The following is a 19,773-nucleotide window of genomic DNA, read 5'->3' as shown; positions in this document are numbered from 1 at the left end:
CATGAAAGTTAATATGTGGGCGGGAATTGTTGGTACCCAAATTCTGGGACCTTATTTTTTTGAAGAAGAAATTTGAAGTTACTGAATAGATTATTTAATTCTCTATCAAAATCTATGAAAATATACATGATGTTGTATTTGATCTAAAAAAGTTACTATTACTTCCGCCTAAACCGGAAGTAATATTTGGTTGTACTATACATAAAAAAATCACAAATCAAAATTAACCAATTCGAACATTTTTGCCAAAGATCATCATGAACACACTGTATAAAACCATATGTTTTAATGCAATCACATTGGACTATTTTATGGAAATAAAAATAATCTAATTGTATGAATTTTTTATTTATATTTTTGTATTCAATGAAGCAACTGCAATAGCCACACACAACATCAGCTGCTACATTATTTTAAAAGTTTTTTTAGGCTGACATATAAAATTAGAAACGAATATAGATTTGTATTTGTTTTTAAATCCACAAAAGCGCATTCGACGCTTACATTATGCTATCGTGTTTCACATTGCTGATAATATAGATACCACAATAACAAAAAATAAATGCAACGTGCATGATCAAAAAGAATAAATCAAAGAAGAATGTTTCTTTGTATCTCTCAAAAATTTAAGTCATAAAAGTTAAGCTTCCTGAGCGGTTAACGCTAGAACGGTGAAATTAACATCTTCAGCATCACGAGTCATAAACTCTTTACAGATTTTGGCAGCATCCTAAATAAAAAATTATTTGAAATAAGTGAATAAGCATAGAGATACATTTACCTCCAGCAATGTTTCTGGTGATGATGGACCATGGTTAATGGGAAATTCTTTTCTACCATCTAATTCATAAAGATTCCCTTCTTTTTCAACAAAGGCAACAAAGTGGTGATTTACACTTTCGTTTGGATTTAACTACATAATATTATAATGTGTAAATTGCTTAAATAGAAAAAATTGTTACCTCAGTTTGACCTTCTTGAGCCAATTCCTGATGTACATTCATAATTTGTCCAGCAACAGACTGTAGTAGTGTACCACGATCTTCAGGAGACATATTTTTACTGACACTTAAAAGCTCCTTAAATTTACCTTCTGCTAATTCAATTCTAATAAAAAAAAATAGGTTATAAGTAATATTTATTTATGAATCTTGTTGGAATTACCTGTCACAATTATTAGCAACACTATGAACTAAAGCAATAGTTCCACAAGCGTTTGAAACAACTTGTTTTAAAAAATAGACATTTGGAGAAACATCTTGTCCAGAAACTTTAAGCCTTTCATTTTGTTCTGTGGCATAGTTGTGGTGCTATTATTTAAAGAATTATTAGATTTAAGCTATACATGAAGAAGAACTAAATTAACCTTTTCGCTATAGGGAAATAACAAAATAACAGCTAGAACTGGTTTCGGAACCCAAGCTAAAGCTTCCGATTCCAAACCATAAACATCCACTATATTCCATTTGTCCGGTACACCTAATTTCTGCATAAACTATAAGATAAAATAAATAAAAAAGAATTGATTTAATGGTTTCTTATTGATTTGGTTGTGATAATTTAAAATTTTAGTCATTCCATGAATTCATAACCTAACTTACTTTGTTCATCACCTGAAATAAAAAAAAACGAAGTAAATATTAATTATATTGTAATGGAATATAGGGGAATAGATTTTACATACATCTGGATTTGATTCTAACGGAAACCAAGCCATTTTTAATGAGAAATTTGTGTTAAATTTACAGAAGAAAATGCCAGATCACTTTTTGACAATCGCCAAACTTCTCTCAACTTATCTGTCATTTAACTTTAAATGCAACCCATAGATGGCGCTTCAAAATCTTAATAAAAATGCTTTTTTTTAAATAAAATTATTTCTAAAAATAATTTATATTAATTTGAAACCGTTTATTTATTTGTCTACTTAATACGAATTTCTGTTTGAGTATTAAATTGTTTAATAAATAGATAAATCAAGTAGAATATTTTGGGTTGATCAAAAAAGGCGCCATTTTCAAATACAAGTTTTATTTATTAAAATTAATTATTTTATATCCTGTTTTCGTATGATTTAAGCACAAATTAATTAATTTTCGTAAAAAAAACATGACGTTTCATAAAATTGACATTTAATTTTGACAAATTGTTGTGAAGTTGGTTACAGTTGGTGACATTGAATTTGTGTCACGTTGACGTTTAAACTTTATTCAAAAATTTATTTAAAAAAATAAATTTATGGAATCAATTTCAACAGTAGTCGTGGACAAAGTATAGTATTCTACTCACATATAATCAGCTATTATGCACTCAGGTAAATTATAATAAACTTCATAAACTTAACTCGTATAATAATATTCTATTTTAAGTAAGAATCATTATCATTTATCACTATCACACACAAATTTATTTCGACAAATTTTAATTTAAATATAAATTGGTAAATTTTAATTTATATTTCAGCAAAATCTTGGAATCTTGCGTAAAATTCCTTTCTAAGATCTGATATAAAACTTAAAAACACAGCAATATCTATTTCGGAATTCTTTTTATGTCATTTTCAAAAATATCCAACTTGCGCCGAAAAGCAGACACATTTTGTATTAAATCAGATATTAACATCTCATTTCCTTGTAACTCTAAATTTATAATATTACAACTAAATGTTAGGGCGTAAAATTTTATAACAAACTTATACAGTGCGTCCCCGGATAGGTGAAACGACTCTTATAAAATGTAAATTTTTTTCGATATTAACTGTCATCTTTTGGGGTTCAGGCCTACTTGATTAAAGACTAACTTTGAACATATTTTCAAATTTTAAAAAACAAGTGAGTGTTGATACTGAAGCTAAAACTTCTTGTGTGTCAGGTAAAGTACCTTTTCTGTTTACAGTATGGTAAAATGCTATTAAGAAATTTTATTCAGCATGAAAAGTTATGGCCATATGCAAATTTTCATCAGTTTGATAAAACCCATTGTTTATTATTTTCGTCAATAGTACTTTATTACGACTTTTTGTTTTGAGATTCAGATTATTCGGGAGAAATAAACAAACCGTTCTGAAAATGTTCACAAAAAATTAAGTGTGTGTTCGCCCACAAAGGAAAACAGTTAATCATAGTTAATCAGTTTCATCATAATTCTTTTTCTTAGAGTGAATACTTCCTGCTGTAAGAAATCTTTTGATTAAGCGTCAACAAGTAGTTCTTTTAATTCAAGTATTTGGAAATTTTTCACAAAATAAAGTAATAATCGGTTTTTCCCCGGTTCCATAACACTGAATCACGTAAACTTTTTCGTCTAATGTTAACATTCTATTTAAAAAAACACTTTAAGTTTACTAAATTACAGTTTGAGAGATTAGCAATTTTGTTTTTCTATGGCAGTCTTTGTTAGAAATAAAATTGTTTGATATGGATTTTTTCAAAGTAGGCCGATCAATCCGAAAATTTGCATATGCCCATAGTTTTTCATTCTGAACAAAACTTCTTGGTAACACTTTCACGTACTGTAAACAGAAAAGGTACTTTACCTGCCACAAAAAGAGTTTTTCTTTCACTGTCAAGGCTCACTTGTTTTTTAAAAATTGATAATATGTTCAAAATTATTTTATTTTTGTTATTTTATTTATTTTTTTCGATATTAAATTTTATTTAGCAAGTGTAGCGAGTGTGGCGAGTGTGGTGCTGTCGTTTCTGAAGAATTGTCTTCCAGAGTTGCCTGAATATGCTTGTGGACTGATTCCTCAATTGTTATCTACTGGATAAGATCTGATTATAAGAAATTCAAACCTTGTGTTGCAAATAGAATTCAAAGAATTCAATCACTTACAAAATGTGGAATCATATTGCAGGTACTGATAACCCTGCTGATATTCTTTCTCGAGGTGCGCAGCATCAAATTTGAAGCTTTCTACCTGTTTTACCGGTCGTCATTGGTTTAAAATGAATGAGCTAAATTGGCCAAATACTGCAGTGCAGATATCTGCTGACAATGAGTTGTGTGAAGGAAAAAGGACATCGATGATAACGCTTTTATGTTCCAACAATAAGTTTGATGTTTTGGAAAAGTTTTCGAATTTAAGAACGTTGATACGAGTAATTGCGAGAGATTTGTGAATAAGTGCAATAAATCAATAAAGATAAACGCACCTTCTTTAACTGCTGATGAGGTTACTGATGCATTTAATGTTATTTTGAAATTGATCAAATTTGGGGATTTTCACCAAGAGATAGTTTAGCGAAAAATGGTACGATTAATAAAGGAAGTAAGATTTTGGGACTGGATCCATTTTTGGATAGGCATGGACTTTTAAGAGTGGGAGGACGCTTAAGAAACTCAAAGTACAATTTTGACAAAAGACATCCAATCATTATGTCGAAGAGTCATTTTGTAACAAGGCTGATAATAAAGGCTGAACATCTGAAATACATGCATTTAGGAGCACAAGGGTTATTAGCTAGTCTACGAGAAAGATACTGGCCTGTGTCTGGTTTGGGAACTGTCAAAGTAGTGCTCAGGAATTGTCACGTGTGCTTTAATTTCAATCCAGGGAGAGAGTTTGGTTTGAAAATAGCAGATTTGCCTTACGAACGAATAAAAGATTCTAGACCGTTTAAATTTATAAATGTCGATTTTGCCGGACCTTTTGTTATAAAGGAGTCGAAATTTAGAAACAAATGATTGATCAAGTCTTACGTTGCTGTGTTTGTGTACTCTTCTTCTAAGGCTGTTCATCTGGAGCTGGTCAGCGATTTAACGTCTGAGATGTTTTTAAACTGTTTTAAACGATTTGTGGGTAAACGTGGTGTTCCTGCTAGCATATATTCTGATAATGAAGAAACTTGACTATATTAATAAGACTTGAAGCACTCATTCATAGAATGCTTGTATGAATATATCATGCTGCGTGTATACAATGAATTGCTGCATGTATAATATTTTTTCTATAATACGATTCGTACAATCTATTTCTCTCAGTGTATCAAAAACGAGGCAAAGTAAATAGCATGGGGGATTTGATTAGCTTAACTGTTTCTACAGTTAAGCTAATTGTATGAAAGTAGTAAAGTTGTAGCTATTTGCATGAAACGATTATTTCACTTTGTTTAAATTTGTATAGGTGAAATAAAATCACATTGTGTGTTGGAGGCAATGAAGACTGTTAGAACATTATACACTGAGAGAAATAGATTGTACGAATCGTATTATAGAAAAAATATTATACATGCAGCAAATCATTGTATTATATTCATTATATTTATTGTACTGAATACAATCTCGTCTTGCTGTCACTATTCGTTGTAAACGTATTATACCTTATAGTTGACCTTATAGTATATTTTTAGTACATACTACAATCTATTTCTCTCAGTGTAATTAAGCCTAACTTATATACTTCTAAATGTTGAGTAATCGAAATATCCTAACTCTTATATATGTTGAAGACGGAAATCACATAAAACTAACATTTCTGCAATTTTCTTATTATATTTTTCTTATTCAATATTATATTTGAAAAGATACTTCAGGAAACTTGATAACTCAATTTTTTCATAATCTGTTCGTATAATTTTATACTTGAAATAAAAAATATACGATCAATATGTTATACATGTTTTTTTTAATTATAAAAAAAAATCAGATATAAAATTACTATCAAATTGCGTAACCGAAAGTGGTACTTTATCTGATATTTTTTACAATTAAAACAAATTAATTAAATGTGCCTTTATAATCTTGATAAACATTCTGATATCAAATTTCAATTAGTTTGCGCAACCGAAAATGATATCTTATCCTGAAGATAAGCGATCAGTTAGTTTATCTATCGATATACGTTATATACAGGTGAGTTAGAAATAACTAACTTAAACCCTTGTTTATGGATACATATTTTGTATGTCTATAAACAAGGCTTAAACTATTACTTAACAATAACACTGAACAAATTTCTTAATTTTTCCTTATGAATTCTTCTTTTTTTTCTTGCTGTATGTCAATGATCTCCCTGAATTCTTGAAAATATGCAGTTTACTATAACGTTTGCAGACGATCATAAGTTAAAAGAAGATGAAGTTTGTAGTCGAATGGTCGCTTCTGACTAGTTTAAAGCTAATAAGCTAGGTGTCCACTTGGAAGAAACTTTAGAGAGTAACTCTCGCTTTGGTGTGTATAAACATGGATACAAAACAATTGCAAGTGCAATAATGTTATATAAAATTAAAAAATAAAAAGAAGCTGTTGGGTGAAACCATAGATTTGGCGTAGATTAGAGCTGGGTATTAACATTCGTTATCAAATTTGCCATACTAGATTCACAAAAAAGTGAACTAGATTGTTTTAATGGCACATATAAATGCAAACTGTAAGTAGTAATAGCTTAATAGTGGCTTGGCAGTATTTTGGAAAATTATTAGAAAATATAAAATTAAACGCCTCAATTGCTGAAAGAGACTAGATATTGCTGGCAGAAGACTAAGTATTGCTACCGAAAGACTAGATATTGCAAATGAAGCACATCCTTCTTACAGAAGACTACACACTACTACTAAAATACCAAATATTGTTAGCAGAAGACTTAATTTTACTGTCAGAAGATTAGATATTACTAATGGTACAAATCCTTATTCTGCCCAATCCTTTAATTATGAATGGAATGAAACATAACTTAAATTTGACATTAAAAAATGTTGTGTTTTTGTGAATACTCATCTATGTTGTCATGGTTATATTAACCATGTGTAACGCAGCAAAATTTGCTGCGCTGACACACTGATACTGGCGCACCTAAATGAGTTAGCGCAATGTATCAACTCAATTGCGCCATAACACAGTTGCTGATGCATCACATCTATCGCTCAGCTGCGCCGGCGTCGCCTGGTGTCTCGTTGTGCGCGGCACCGGTGCGAGCGTACAGCGCATATATTGCGCTATAGTGTTATTGCAAGCCAACACGGAGCGCAGCGCTGAGTTTATGAGGAATATTGTAGTGAAATTTGCGTCCATTTTTTTAGTATTATCGCAATATATCTAAAGTAAGTAATTAAAGTTACCATATTTTGTTATATATTGAAAAATTAAATGTTTTATATTTAATATTTACATATTAAATATTTTGTACAAAAATCATGTCTTCAAAGCAAAAAAGCCAAATATAGCAGCATTTTAGCGAAATGAAAGACAATAAAAACGGTTTCGCAGTTGCTAATTCCCAACTTGTATCAAGAAACAGTTGATATAGTGCAAGGAAGGTTAAAGAGGGCGACTGCAGTTTGTCTAACAGTAGACGGTTGGTCATCCAGGAATCAAGATAGTTTTTATAGCGTTACCGCGCATTACGTCGTTGAAGAGGAGAAACGCACATATTTAGCATCAGATTTGTTGGGATGCGTGGCATTTGCGGATAAGCACACCGGAGAGAATATCGCTAATAAATTAAAAATTATATTGAATGAATGGGAGATAAGTGAGAAGATTACTGCAATCTTTTCAGATAATGCGTCAAATATGAAATTGGCAATACGACTTGGGGGTTAGAAGCATTGGGGTTGTTTCGCGCATTCTTTAAATGCAACGTATAATTACTGTGAAAACTGCACTAGTATCAGCTTTAGCTGTCATAAAATCTGGACGAGATGTTGATATTAATAATATATACTTATTAAGTAATGAAGAATGGCTTATTGCTGAACAGACAGTAAACATTTTAGAAATGTTTAATGTTGTGACTACCGCTGTTAGTTCAGAAAAAAAGGTTAGTGTTTCATGCATAATATTATATTATAAACAGCTAATGAAACATATAAATTCCTTTAATACGGCAGATTTAATGCCTGAAGTAAACCAAATGGCAGAAAAATTAAAATTAGAATTACATAACAGGTTCAGTGATATGGAAGATAATGAGCTTATATCACAAGCAACAGTACTTGACCCAAGATTTAAAAAGTTTGGCTTTATTACGCAAACAAGCTACAGTGACGCTATTGGAAAAATATGTTCTGAAAATACAACCACAAATACAACGATGAATTATATTGAAAACACGGCTCCTTATAATCACACATCAACCTTACCTGAATCTAATAAAAGTTGTTTAGATATACTATGGAAAGATTTTGATTTAGAAGTCCAAAATCATCTAACTCCACAGGACACAAGCGACATTGTTAAAAAAGAAATGGATAAATATCTAGAGGAACCCTTACTAGTAAGAAAAGATATTTACGGTGTGATACAAGATCCATTAGTGTGGTGGCATCAGCGAAAGCACATTTATCCAAATTTATTTCAAATAATGAAGAAACGAATGTGCGTTATGGCAACATCCGTTCCTTGTGAAAGAATTTTCTCCAAAGCAGGGCAAATTGTAAGCGAAAAACGTGAGCGTCTAACGACGAACAAAATAGCTCAAGTGGTATTTTTAAGCTACAACTTAAACAATAGGGATTAGTATTGTTTTAATTTATATTTTTTACGTTGTTAAGTTTTTATTTCAATAACAAAGAACGTATCTTTATTTTTTTATATATGAATACTAGGAATGTACTTTTATTTTTTTATATTTTATAGTTCGTTTTTGATATAAATTATTTATTTTTACCTATGACATAGGTCTTGTATAAATAGGAACTATGTCATGTATACAAACTTCTGTGTATTATTGAATATACGTTTTCCATGTTATACATGTTGTTTAATTGAATGTATTAAAATATGATTCATTAGTTGGTGTATTAAGTTCTAGCAAATTCAGGTTTTATACGTGATTATACGTCTCAATTTGCGCCTAGCCTAAGGAGTACATGACGTGTTTTGTACTATGTCGCCATTATATTTGCTCATTTGAAGGGCTATAATAAGGTAATAAATCTGATAGATTTGTCGCATAGCTATTGAGGACTTTATAGATAGTTGAAAATACCAGCCATAATTCTTATGCCGCCTGCGTCATAGCGGTTGTGCGTCCAACTGCTTTGCATCTACGAGTGTGTTACGCCTATCCCTAGCAAGCCACACCAGAATACGCTACTACGCAAACAGTGGCGCAATTGAGTTGACTCACTTTAAAGTTGGGTATCAGTGCACGTAACACACTGTACTGTGTTAACTCAATTGCGCCGCGCAGCGCAGTGTTACACATCTCTAGGTTATATGTTTTTAAACTCATCAGTGGCGCCAGTGATTTCAGAAGGGTGCAGAGTTTTCCGATCCATGCATGTATGATTTCAACTTGCATGTCAGATGATGTTTACACATGCCATTTAATTTTACTGTCGCGCCAGTTTTTATTGTCGGGGTTGACAGACTTTGAAAATTTAGAGACTGGAGAGATGATCCCTGGTATATGGCGTGAACGACAGTCATCTGGTCTACGTCAGCTTCAGAACATTGGTAGTAATAATGGCGCTCAAGAGAAGCAGCACTAATACGAGATAGATACGCTGAATATTATATATAAACATTATACACAAATAGAATAATAATTAATAAATACTTACCAAAGTATCCCGCGTTTCTCTTATTTCCACAACTGAGTGTAGAAACCGATTAGCCACAGAATACCATGGTACTGTGGGTTTATGTACATCGTCAGCTGATGCTCCACTTCTGCATGAATTAAAAACTATTTCGTATTTTTGCTTTTGCCGAGATTTCGTCAAAATTAGGAACAGTTTTTTCATAATTTCAACTATCCTTCTGACAGCTTCATTTCGTGCTAATCGGTCCTTATATTGTGGTATTTTCTGATTCCACAAACAAGGATATTGCTCATACGTTTCTAGAAACAGTACTGTTTGTTCTAATGTCAATTTTTTGGACGGTTTATTAGCAATTTATTGGCGCCGGTGGTTTTTTGCTATTTCCACATGTAAATAAACTGGCGCCAGTACTCCGTGCATGTGGAAACTTAGCTTTATGAGAAAACTCGAAGCTACTCGTAGCAAAGTTCGAACCGTGTTCGTTTTTTGACAGTTACTCTCACGATAGATAAATTGAGCGTGTCTACTTGAGTACAAGTCTCAACCTGTTCATTCTCGTAAAGTTGGTGGAGACTCTCCGATAGTTACTCTCAGATGCGTGTCCATCAGAAAAAATACTCTCAATAGCTTCTCTCGAAAGCATTTGTCGCAAGTGGACATCTAGCTATAGACTGCAACTGTGCGGTCAACTTTGTCCACTTTGCGATTTTTTTCTCAAAAACTACCCGACGAAAAAATTTCAATTTTTAACAGTCCAATCGGAATCGACGGTGCGTTCCAGACTGGACGTCGCGCCTTTATTTTAACTACATAAAAAATAAAGACGCGACATCCTGTCTGGAACTAATTTATAAATCGTTCTAAAGAAAATAGAGATATATTCTTCCTTAAAAAGAATGATGTTAATTTGATATAATGTATTTATGTGTCTACTTAATACCGGATTTCTTTTGCACTATTAAATTGTTAATTAAATAGTTAAATCAAGTCAGAAGCTTAGGGGTAATCAAAAACAAATTATATTTATTAAAATTAACATCAACTAATAAATTACTTTTTAACAACGGACCATTTCTTACAAAGTTTTAAAGTATTGGGTTTTGTTTTAAATTTAACCCTTTCTTTAACTTTTTCTTTAACTTCATCCCCACTTATATTTTCATCAGAAAGAGAATCGTTGCTAACTGAAGTACTTATGTTATCATCATGTGCATATTCTTCCTCGGGTCTTCTGCTAAATTTTGGATCGATATCGAGGGTGATATTACCAAATAATCCAGCAATTAATACTAAACATCGATACATCGTTTCCATTCGACCCAAAGTAAGCAAATCTGGCACCATTACCACTCTATCTTGCGTTATAGCTTTTAATTGTTCTAATCGGGCAGTTGTAACACATTCTTGTGAGACCATTTCCATTTCCAAAATTCTTGCATCGCTAACTAATCGGGCTCGTTTATTGGGCACCCTATAACCGAAACTGTATAAAGTGGTTGTATCTCGAAGACCTTCAGTTTCTTTTGTAACTGAATGTCGCATGACATAAACAGCACGAGCTATTTCTTCCATTAAGGCAAAATCTTTATCGGTTGCACGATCTTTTCCTAATAAAAAATTTTTGTATTAAATTATAAAAAAATATTAAAGGGATTATAAATAACAACATTGAAATGATAATTACTTTGTCGAACAACTTTATTCCGTAAAATCGCGAGTAAAGCGAATCTCATTAAATTCATTTTATTAATTCCAATTTTATAAAGACTTTCATAGCGATATCTCAACTCTTTAGATGTTATCGGCGCTTCATAAAATTCTTCTCTTCCAGCTCTTAAATTCGTTTTCTTTTTAATAGGTATTACTGTTCTGACTGTGTATTCATAATAATAATTAAAGAATTCTTTCGTAAATGTAACGAGTTCGTATCTCCATTGTAGACCAGATAAGAGTTTTTTGCATTCTCTAAACACAACCAAAGTAATGACAATCACAACTATTTTAACAACTATTCCAATTATGAAGAGTGTTAAGAGATAAAGCTGATGAAATCCTGATTCTTCTTTTAAATATTGTACAGCTGGTGTTTTAAGTCGCGCAAAAATTACCCATTGAGTACTAAAAGCCATTGATATCGAATGAAACTCTTTAATATCCGATACATAACACAAACGTGCTATAAGGGCCATTGCAAAATATCCCAACATTGTGCATAGAAAAACGAATAGAATCGGGCCGAATATTCTACTCAGAGTGTATGCAAATCGCCTTAAGAATTTGATATAGTGAAATAGTTGCGATAATCTTATAATGCATAAAAATAGAATAAAACCGGCGAGTATTCTTATTTCTTCATCTATATCAACCGTGCTAAACGGAGGAACAAATTCATTTCGGCGTAGGACACTGATTTGACTTTCGAAATGGCTACGTTCGTAGTGTTTAAGAATTGATAGTATGCAATAAGCTATTACGCATACAATTATAGCTAAGTCCATTATTGTCCATTTCCTAATCAGAAATTTCAGCCCGCGTTTAAGCACTTGATTGATTACATTTCTTGCTAACAATATTGTAATTATTACCATCAAACCGAAACAAATCATAAACATGGCTTCTATTTTTGCACCAATTACGCTTAATCTTGTATTTAATATCTGCAATTTATTGACTTAGTTAATAATGAATATAGGTTTTTTATTTTGTGACCACCATGGAAATCTCAGAAAATACAGAGTGCGATAAAAAGTGTATCATTTTGAAATGTGTTGTAGAAATTTTGCTCCTAATATAGTGATGAAGTAATTGATGTATCAGTAAATCTGAGCTTTGGCATAATAGCTACTACTAAAAATAGAGATTTTTGGTTTGAAGGTGTAAACATGCCAGAACCTCAATCAGTATCAAATTAAACAGTACAATGAGATTTATGATTTATATTTTGGCATAAATCTGTTAGTAGACAATTTTATGCAAAACCAAAAAAAGTAAGCGTTACAGCGTTGCCAGTAAATTGGCTTAAAATATGCTAAATAAAGATAGAAAGGTCTAAACCCTTTACTCAGATATAAATAATTTTGAGATACAAATGTACTATAATGAAGATTCAGAATTTAGTGCCATTAATATAAGAAAATTTGTAACTGGTCGAACTGGTCTTTATTATATTCTGAAGGTAGAACTGTGACAAGGTCAAAAAGGAGAAAAAAACTAGACAACAAAAAGATATGACGAGGGCTCGCATACAGCTGATGAAGAAGACATTATTATATAAAACGCCTAATAAAGATATACAGTCAGCGGCATAAAAAACGTATCACTTAGTATGATGACCAGTTTCAAACTGAAATAACTTTTGAATGTATTGGTCGATTTGAATAAGGGTTTTTTTATTTGGAAGGTCTTAGTGGCTCATTTGTCAATTTTCTGTAGGTGCCTTCCCCATTTTGGCGCTTTTCAATTTCAGCAATGGTGAATAACGCTAACGCGTGTTTTCTTCCTACACTTTGAAGCTTGTAGTCTCGCCTGTTCTGATCACTTCTGTTTTTTGTTCAACTTCCTATTATTGTTAACACCAAAGTTACAAGCTCTAAAGGATAACGCAGCTTCTTCGACAGCACCATCAGAAATTAAACCAAATTGACGAGAAAATTTCAGTGACGTTTAGTGTCGTTAACATCGTTGACTGTTGCTAGACCAGAAAAATGTCTTTAAGTCCTGCAGAAGTTGCTCAGGCAGTGGCTTTGGTGGAACATGGACGCAGCACTCGTTATGCTGCTCGTGATTGATGCGATACAGAGTACGGTTTGTTGCTCCATTCTAAGATTTCGGCAGACTAGCACCTTCATCAGACCTGGGTCAGGAAGAAGACGCACAACCCCGTAATGATTGATATATTGTAACAACCGTGTTAAGAAATCGACATACCACAGTACTTGAGATAAAAGTTTGGAGCTGAGCAAGACGGAGCGTTATGCTTAGTGCAACTTATCCGAAAGACTTTGTCATGGTTTGGGGAGAAATTTGCTTCGAAGCACGTACGGGGCTTTGCTTTATCAACGGCAATCTAAACGCGGCTCGGTATATTGCAGAAATTTTTTCTAAACACTTCGGCCCATTTATTGGTGACAACTTTTGTTCATGTACAATAATGCTCAATTTCGCGATTTTCATTAAATTCGACCACGGCCATTAAGATTCTCATAATAATCGGCGCTCTAGCACGTATTTTCGTTCATCACTAAATTGATATAAGCAACACATTTCACAACAGGTTCATGCTATTACTTTTGATTTTAAAATATATTTCACAGTGACTGCTTAATCTAGTCAAGTATATTTTTCACTGGAGAATGGGTTCATCTCTACATCGTTGAAATGCACCTAAACTTTTTCAATAAGCATCACAACATAGCCAAAAACAAGATAACCACGGTCACGATGGCTTGGATGAAAATTACTGTGATTTCATTGGTAATTGCTGGTATCAGATACGTTACGCCACAATCAACTAAACACCGAACAAAAATATAAGACCGTCCTCATTAATTAATTAATTAAAGAAATTATTATTCCTCGATAATATCATTAAACTTTCAGGAATCCAGAACCAGATACTGTTTTTTGCCATCTTTCTTATATTCGATCTATTTCTTATTGACCACGTCATTCATATCTACACAATAAGGATCTTAATTTTACCTATGATATCCACTATGATACTATGATGGACACATAACAAAAATATTCCATCATAGTATTGTGATGGATCATTAGCATAGTTACAACAGTCGCTTAACATTTTACCGCTCGCTTGTCATAATGTAGCTAAAGGACTTTCAAAAATCTTTAGTACCAATAAGAATAATTTTTTTAAAGCCGAATAATTTCTGGGGCTTATCGGGTGTACTGGAAGTAACCGAAATACATTTTTTTCAAGAATTGTAACATTAATTTGTCTCTTATTATATCTGAGATTTCATAGTGGACGGATTGAACATTTGTAAAGTTTTATAAAATAAAATTAAATTACCCGTTCTGTTAAAATGATAAACTTCGACGGCCCCCTCTCAAATAATATTCTAACATCGATAAATAGTCCCGTGTTTGCATTGAAAAGTAGAAACTCAATAAAAAATGCTCTTGTTTCATTCATAAACCATAAACTATCGTTAAGAGTCACTAATGTATTGTAGCTGTTTGGTAGAGTTCGTCCTAATGGAACCATAAAACCACCTGATTCATAAGCATTTTCCATAAAAGCTAAAGAAAAATAAAGTATGAATTATTACTAAATAGCTATTTTCTGTTTTCGATTATGTTAACTTATATACTAGTTATTATTCACTCTCAGCCTTGGAATATGGGTTCTAATATCAAAAATAAGGTCTATTTTTCAAAAATACAATATTTATTTATATATATCGAGACCCTCCTAGTTTCGAGAGTTCATCAATGGAAACTAAAAAAAAAAAGAAATGAATATGAGAAAACATGTTTTCTATAAATTCTTCAGTATTAATTAAAATACTAGAGAAATAGAAGAAAGGTGAAAAACGATACGTTCGATAAACCAATATTCCTTGAATGTTGGTTGACTATACACGGAAGTCATGGAGGAAAGGGGAAAAGTACAACAAAGGCAACTCAAAATACTAAATATAAGTGATGAAGAGAAGGTTGAAAGAATAATAACAAGGAAAAGGTAAAGTTAAAGGAAATGAATGGGCAGAGAATATGACAAAGAGAATGAATTGGAAGAAGAATTTGAACAAGCGAGATTAACTCAAAGATAGAGAAGACGACAAGACTTTATTATGATTTATTTTTTAACAACAGAGACGTATCAACGGAGATGACGAAGCTGAATTACATACAAAGTAATATATAGACCAATATTTAAGTTTGGATGTGAGACTTGGTTTTTTACAAATAGAGAAAAGTGCAAACTATACATATCTAAGGAGGGTTATGGGATAACACGAGGCATAATGGAGAAGACCTTGCAAGAAACTAAAAGATTGTCTCTGAATAACAAAGCATGCTACAAATCCGTTCATGAACAACCAACAAAGATACAACAAAGGTGTACAATGGTATATGGGGCGTAAAGCGCAAAAAACTGTATTTTAGGGTAAAGTGTCGCATCAAGTAGTTGGAAAGAGAGACAGCACACATAAGACATGGACAGGAATGCATGGAGAATATAAGTAAAATGGAAACGGGAAGCACATGCTGGATTTTATCTATTTAGCGACATGTCAATAACAAACTCATTTTACAAACACAAAGGTTAGTATACCAGAGAAAAACCATGTAGAGGGAAAAAGTCGATAATTGATTACGTTTTGCCACAGATGTAAGAAAAAATAGCATAAAGAAACATTGAACAAAATTAATCAAAAAAGAAGGGACTGGTAATAGAAGAATGACAGTAAACAGAGAAGGAGACTGATAGTAGAAGAATAATATTGCATGGAGGCTGGAAAGAGATTGGACAGAGAAGAACGGTTCTGAAAGGAGACTGGTACTAAAAGAAAGACACTGAGCTAAGAATAAAGAGGTTTGGTAGTAAAAGAAAAATACTGAACGGAGACTGGAAAGAGACTTGGCAGAGTGGAAGGGGACTAGAAAGAGACTGGTAATAGAAGAAAGACACTGAACAAAAAAGATGGCACCTGGTAGCAGAAGAAAAATACTGAAAGGAGACTGTAAAGAGAAGATAGATACCTGGTAGAGAAAATATCTTGAAAAAATAGTAAAGACATGAACGAAATAGCAACGACTTCATATTACTGTAATATTATTACTAGTTATCAGTTTTATTTTTATAACAATCTACCATTAATTCTGGAGAGTTATTTAATATTAAGTCCAATAAAATTATATATTCTTTCGTTTTATAACATATGTTATAACTTTTTTCCTACAAGTAATAGATTGTAGTAATAGACTGATTGGCGAATCTCACGTGGGAATGTAAAAGTCAAGGTTGGTTTAGGTTGGGTTTGACCTTGAGGTTCTAGGAGGAGGATCGTCATTTGAATTCGGCAAATTGAAGTACTTTACCTAAATACGACTCCAAGAGTCTACGTCAATAGGCTCTAACTCTGATATAAGTTAATTATAAGATCTCTCCGCGGATTGAACGCCAATAATAGTGACCTTCGACTAAAATTCGCGGTAGGATAACTTACCTCCTAAGCAACCTAATGTTACTTCAAAGCAAGCCAATCCAAGTCTCAAAGAAACTTTATTAGAAAGTAAGCCACCTGCATATGAAGTTGACTCAACTCAACCCAACCCAACCTAATGTTACTTCAAAGTAAGCCAACCCAAGCTTCAACAAAACTTAACCAGAAAGTAAGTGAAATCCAAAAAAAGTTGACTCAACTCCCAAGTAATGCTATCCCATAAATGAACCGTCTATCCAAAGCCAATGTAAAAACATCGCTAATCGAAAAGCTTGTCAATCAACAAAAGTAAGTTAATCAGAAATCCAGCTTCAAAGAAATGCTACTCGAAAACAAATCAACCCTACCCAATTAAAAGTAATTCAAACATGAAGCGGCGTAGTTGGGTTGGGTTGGGAATCCCAACCACGCTTTGCGGAACTTGGGATGCTTTGGAAAACAAACTAAGTAATCTCATGACCAACCCAACATAACCTCAGATCACCTTGGGAATAGCTCCAAAGCTCAAGAAAACCTAATCAGTAAGTATCTTCAAACGAAGTTGTCAATAGTAAACCAACGGTTATCTCAACCAAGACTATGTTTCCAACCCTGCATTTCATCATTTAGCCCTAACTCTAATCTTCCGCTGTTTTGGCATTAGTTCCTTTATTATTTCATGCAAAGCGTCTTAGAGAACACAAATCACGTCTCGTATTTACTACCATCCGGATGGTAAGATAGAGGAAAGAAAAAACAAGAAGGTACGCGCTTCGAAGAGAAAGTTAAGACTTGTAGAAGGGAATATCATAAGGTATTTTTTAATCAACTTAAAACCATGAACGCGAAAAATATCACAACCAACATTTACACAGGAAGAAAAGAATATGAAAAGATGAATTTCTGGAAGTGTGAACACAAATAAATATAAAGCTCGTAAAGAAATATGGAAGCAAAAGACACTGAGAATTTTAAAATGAATTGAAAACAACAAAATAAAAAAATCACCCACTTTTCTAATAAGCTGGCGTAGAGGTATTTAAAAAGCATGGACAGAAGAAATAATACTGACAGTCTGGGAAATAGGATACATACTGCCATTACATATAAGAGGAGACAGTAAAGATTGCTCAAATTATAGAGGAATAACCTTATCCTCTAAAACAACATTATTCGAATTGCAAAGTGAATTCAAGTAAGGGAGAGGTACTCACGAAGATGTATTTACTATAAAACAGCTGACAGAAAAATACAGGCTCAAGGCAGAAGCAGATGGCTTTTCTGGACCGTGAAAGAGCTCTCGATAGAACACCTAGAGAGAAAGTATGGCAGAATATATAGCGTACAAAAGTAAAAAATAAATTAGTGAGAGTGATTGTAAGTGTATATAAGAACAAGGCAAAGTAAGGAACTAGGTAGTAAGTAATAACAAAAAATCGATTGAATTAACACGACCCATAAAGGTTTAGGCCATGGAGGAGCACTGATTGTGAGCCCAGTATTGTTCACGGTATTTACGGTCGACACTATACAGGAATATAATAAAAACACCAGAAAAATGCTAATAGTACACTGATATCTGCAAAAATATATGTGGGACTATGTAGAATCACAGATGATGTGGTAGTGTTGGCGGACAACGAACGAAATCTAGATATCGAAAACAGCAAGGAGGTAGCCAAAGAAACAAAACCAAAAGTTTTCAAAATGATATCTATACCTGCATTGATTTCGGATGTGAATTTTGGACGTTACCCAATATGGAGAAAAGTAAGATTCACGCTACAGAGAGAGGCGAGTTTTAGGAGTAAAAAATCGATAAAATAAAGAAGAGGGGGACCAGACAAAAGTTAAATATTGTGCCAGTACTAAAATACAACAGATTACATGATGAGGACATGTTCAAAGAATGTCATCAGATCAGGTAAAGAAGTCTGGAATACTAGAATGGAAACACGATGGAGGAGAGGGAGACTGAGAAGGAGCTGGAAAAAGGTGGTTGCTGGGTTGATGCTGAAACAAAAGTTCTTTGCCATTTTATCTGATAACGGTTTAATTTCTAGGATATTAGTATTACCCATTTTTGTCTTATATTTATTTGTCGAACACGTAACCAAGAGTTAGGAAGTGAATTATACTAGGAGAGGAGTTATTATCTTCTTAAAAGTAAATAAAACTAAAATGATCTTACGGTAATATCGATGTTGATATTGTTGAATTTGATAATTAAACATCGACGTCCCTTCATCGTATCCGGTTGTATCTGTGACATTAGCTGACCAGTATGGTAAACATTCCTTTACGTAAAACAATTTCGCCAAACTCTCATCAGGACATTTTACGAGTTTGGCCATAATTTTTCTAATTCTAACTATAGTGGTAAGTTTTGTTTGAAAATCCGCTGTTAAAGCGGGGTCCTCGGTTTTGTATCTACCATACCAATGCTTTGATATCGAAGTCGGTATAATTGTCTTGTTCAAATACAAATAAAAACTAAATTAAATTAATGTAATTAAATACAATTGAAAATTTTTAAATTAATACTCTTCCATAGCAAAAACATTTTCCGCTTTCATTCCGGTCGCAACAAATTTCCCGTCAATAAACATTTCTTCAACGTGTTTGGTCATGAGTGCGGATTGATCAGACGTTTGAAGGTGGGTTAAAATTAGAAAAAATATTCCTAATAGAATAACCAAGACGATATTCGATAAAAGAGATCGTAAGTTCTGTCGAAGTTGATCTATTTGCCGACGTTCCTTAAAAATGTTAATGAAAATATCTTCATAATAAACAATAAATGTAAATAAAGTTTAAAGAATACTTTTAACAGAGCGTCTGAAAGTGGCCTGTAAAGATGTTTTAAAAATGGTCTTACGCTCCAAACACTTATACGCCTGTATAAAAATCGACGTTGATTTTCAACTTCTAGTACGATGTTACCAAAATTAAATTTTCCGAATATATCGATTCTCTGTAAAAAATAATAAATCTTGTTTATAAAAAATTATAAGTGTAATCAATCAAAATTTAATAAAAAAACTTCCTTGGGAAAAGGAAAATTTTGATAGGAAATTTGACGAGGCACGGAGTGAAGTTCCGCGACCTGACAA

At 32.7% G+C, this 19,773-nt stretch overlaps 2 protein-coding genes across 5 annotated transcripts in view; both read right to left on the bottom strand.

Annotated features, from left to right (window-relative positions):
* Positions 1-332: 332 nt before the first annotated feature.
* On the bottom strand, positions 333-1,799 carry LOC111417710 (Ubiquitin carboxyl-terminal hydrolase). The gene is made up of 7 exons (XM_023050075.2): positions 1,685-1,799; positions 1,602-1,613; positions 1,367-1,495; positions 1,165-1,310; positions 963-1,107; positions 782-913; positions 333-730 (listed from the first exon to the last, which is right to left on the bottom strand). The coding sequence occupies exons 1-7, from the start codon at positions 1,715-1,717 to the stop codon at positions 641-643; spliced, it is 687 nt and encodes a 228-aa protein (XP_022905843.1). The 5' UTR covers positions 1,718-1,799; the 3' UTR covers positions 333-640.
* Positions 1,800-10,484: 8,685 nt separating this feature from the next.
* LOC111417709 (location of vulva defective 1-like) overlaps positions 10,485-19,773 on the bottom strand; it is a 43,177-nt gene continuing 33,888 nt past the window's right edge. For 2 of the 4 annotated variants that reach the window (XM_023050069.2, XM_023050071.2), the window contains 6 exons: positions 19,485-19,634; positions 19,205-19,419; positions 18,852-19,153; positions 14,521-14,750; positions 11,173-12,145; positions 10,485-11,095 (listed from right to left, as the gene is read on the bottom strand). In XM_023050069.2, the coding sequence (XP_022905837.2) occupies positions 10,539-11,095; positions 11,173-12,145; positions 14,521-14,750; positions 18,852-19,153; positions 19,205-19,419; positions 19,485-19,634 (2,427 nt within the window). In that variant the 3' untranslated portion in view covers positions 10,485-10,538. Of the gene's footprint in view, positions 11,096-11,172; positions 12,146-14,520; positions 14,950-18,851; positions 19,154-19,204; positions 19,420-19,484; positions 19,635-19,773 lie in introns of those variants that run through there. The other 2 variants (XM_023050072.2, XM_023050073.2) reach the window with 2 other exon arrangements.

The sequence above is a fragment of the Onthophagus taurus genome, chromosome 2, assembly GCF_036711975.1.
Source record: "Onthophagus taurus isolate NC chromosome 2, IU_Otau_3.0, whole genome shotgun sequence".
Classification (NCBI taxonomy): Eukaryota; Metazoa; Arthropoda; class Insecta; order Coleoptera; family Scarabaeidae; genus Onthophagus; species Onthophagus taurus.
This window is presented reverse-complemented; position numbering and strand designations above follow the sequence as displayed.

Bases quoted from the DNA above. Each gene is read 5' to 3' on its own strand.
- LOC111417710 (XM_023050075.2), bottom strand. From the start codon at position 1,717: ATGGCTTGGTTTCCGTTAGAATCAAATCCAGAT. The intron at 1,311-1,366 runs GTTAATTTAGTT...TTTAAATAATAG, and splicing joins TATTTCCCTATAGCGAAAAG to CACCACAACTATGCCACAGA. The intron at 731-781 runs GTAAATGTATCT...TTTTTTATTTAG, and splicing joins CACCAGAAACATTGCTGGAG to GATGCTGCCAAAATCTGTAA.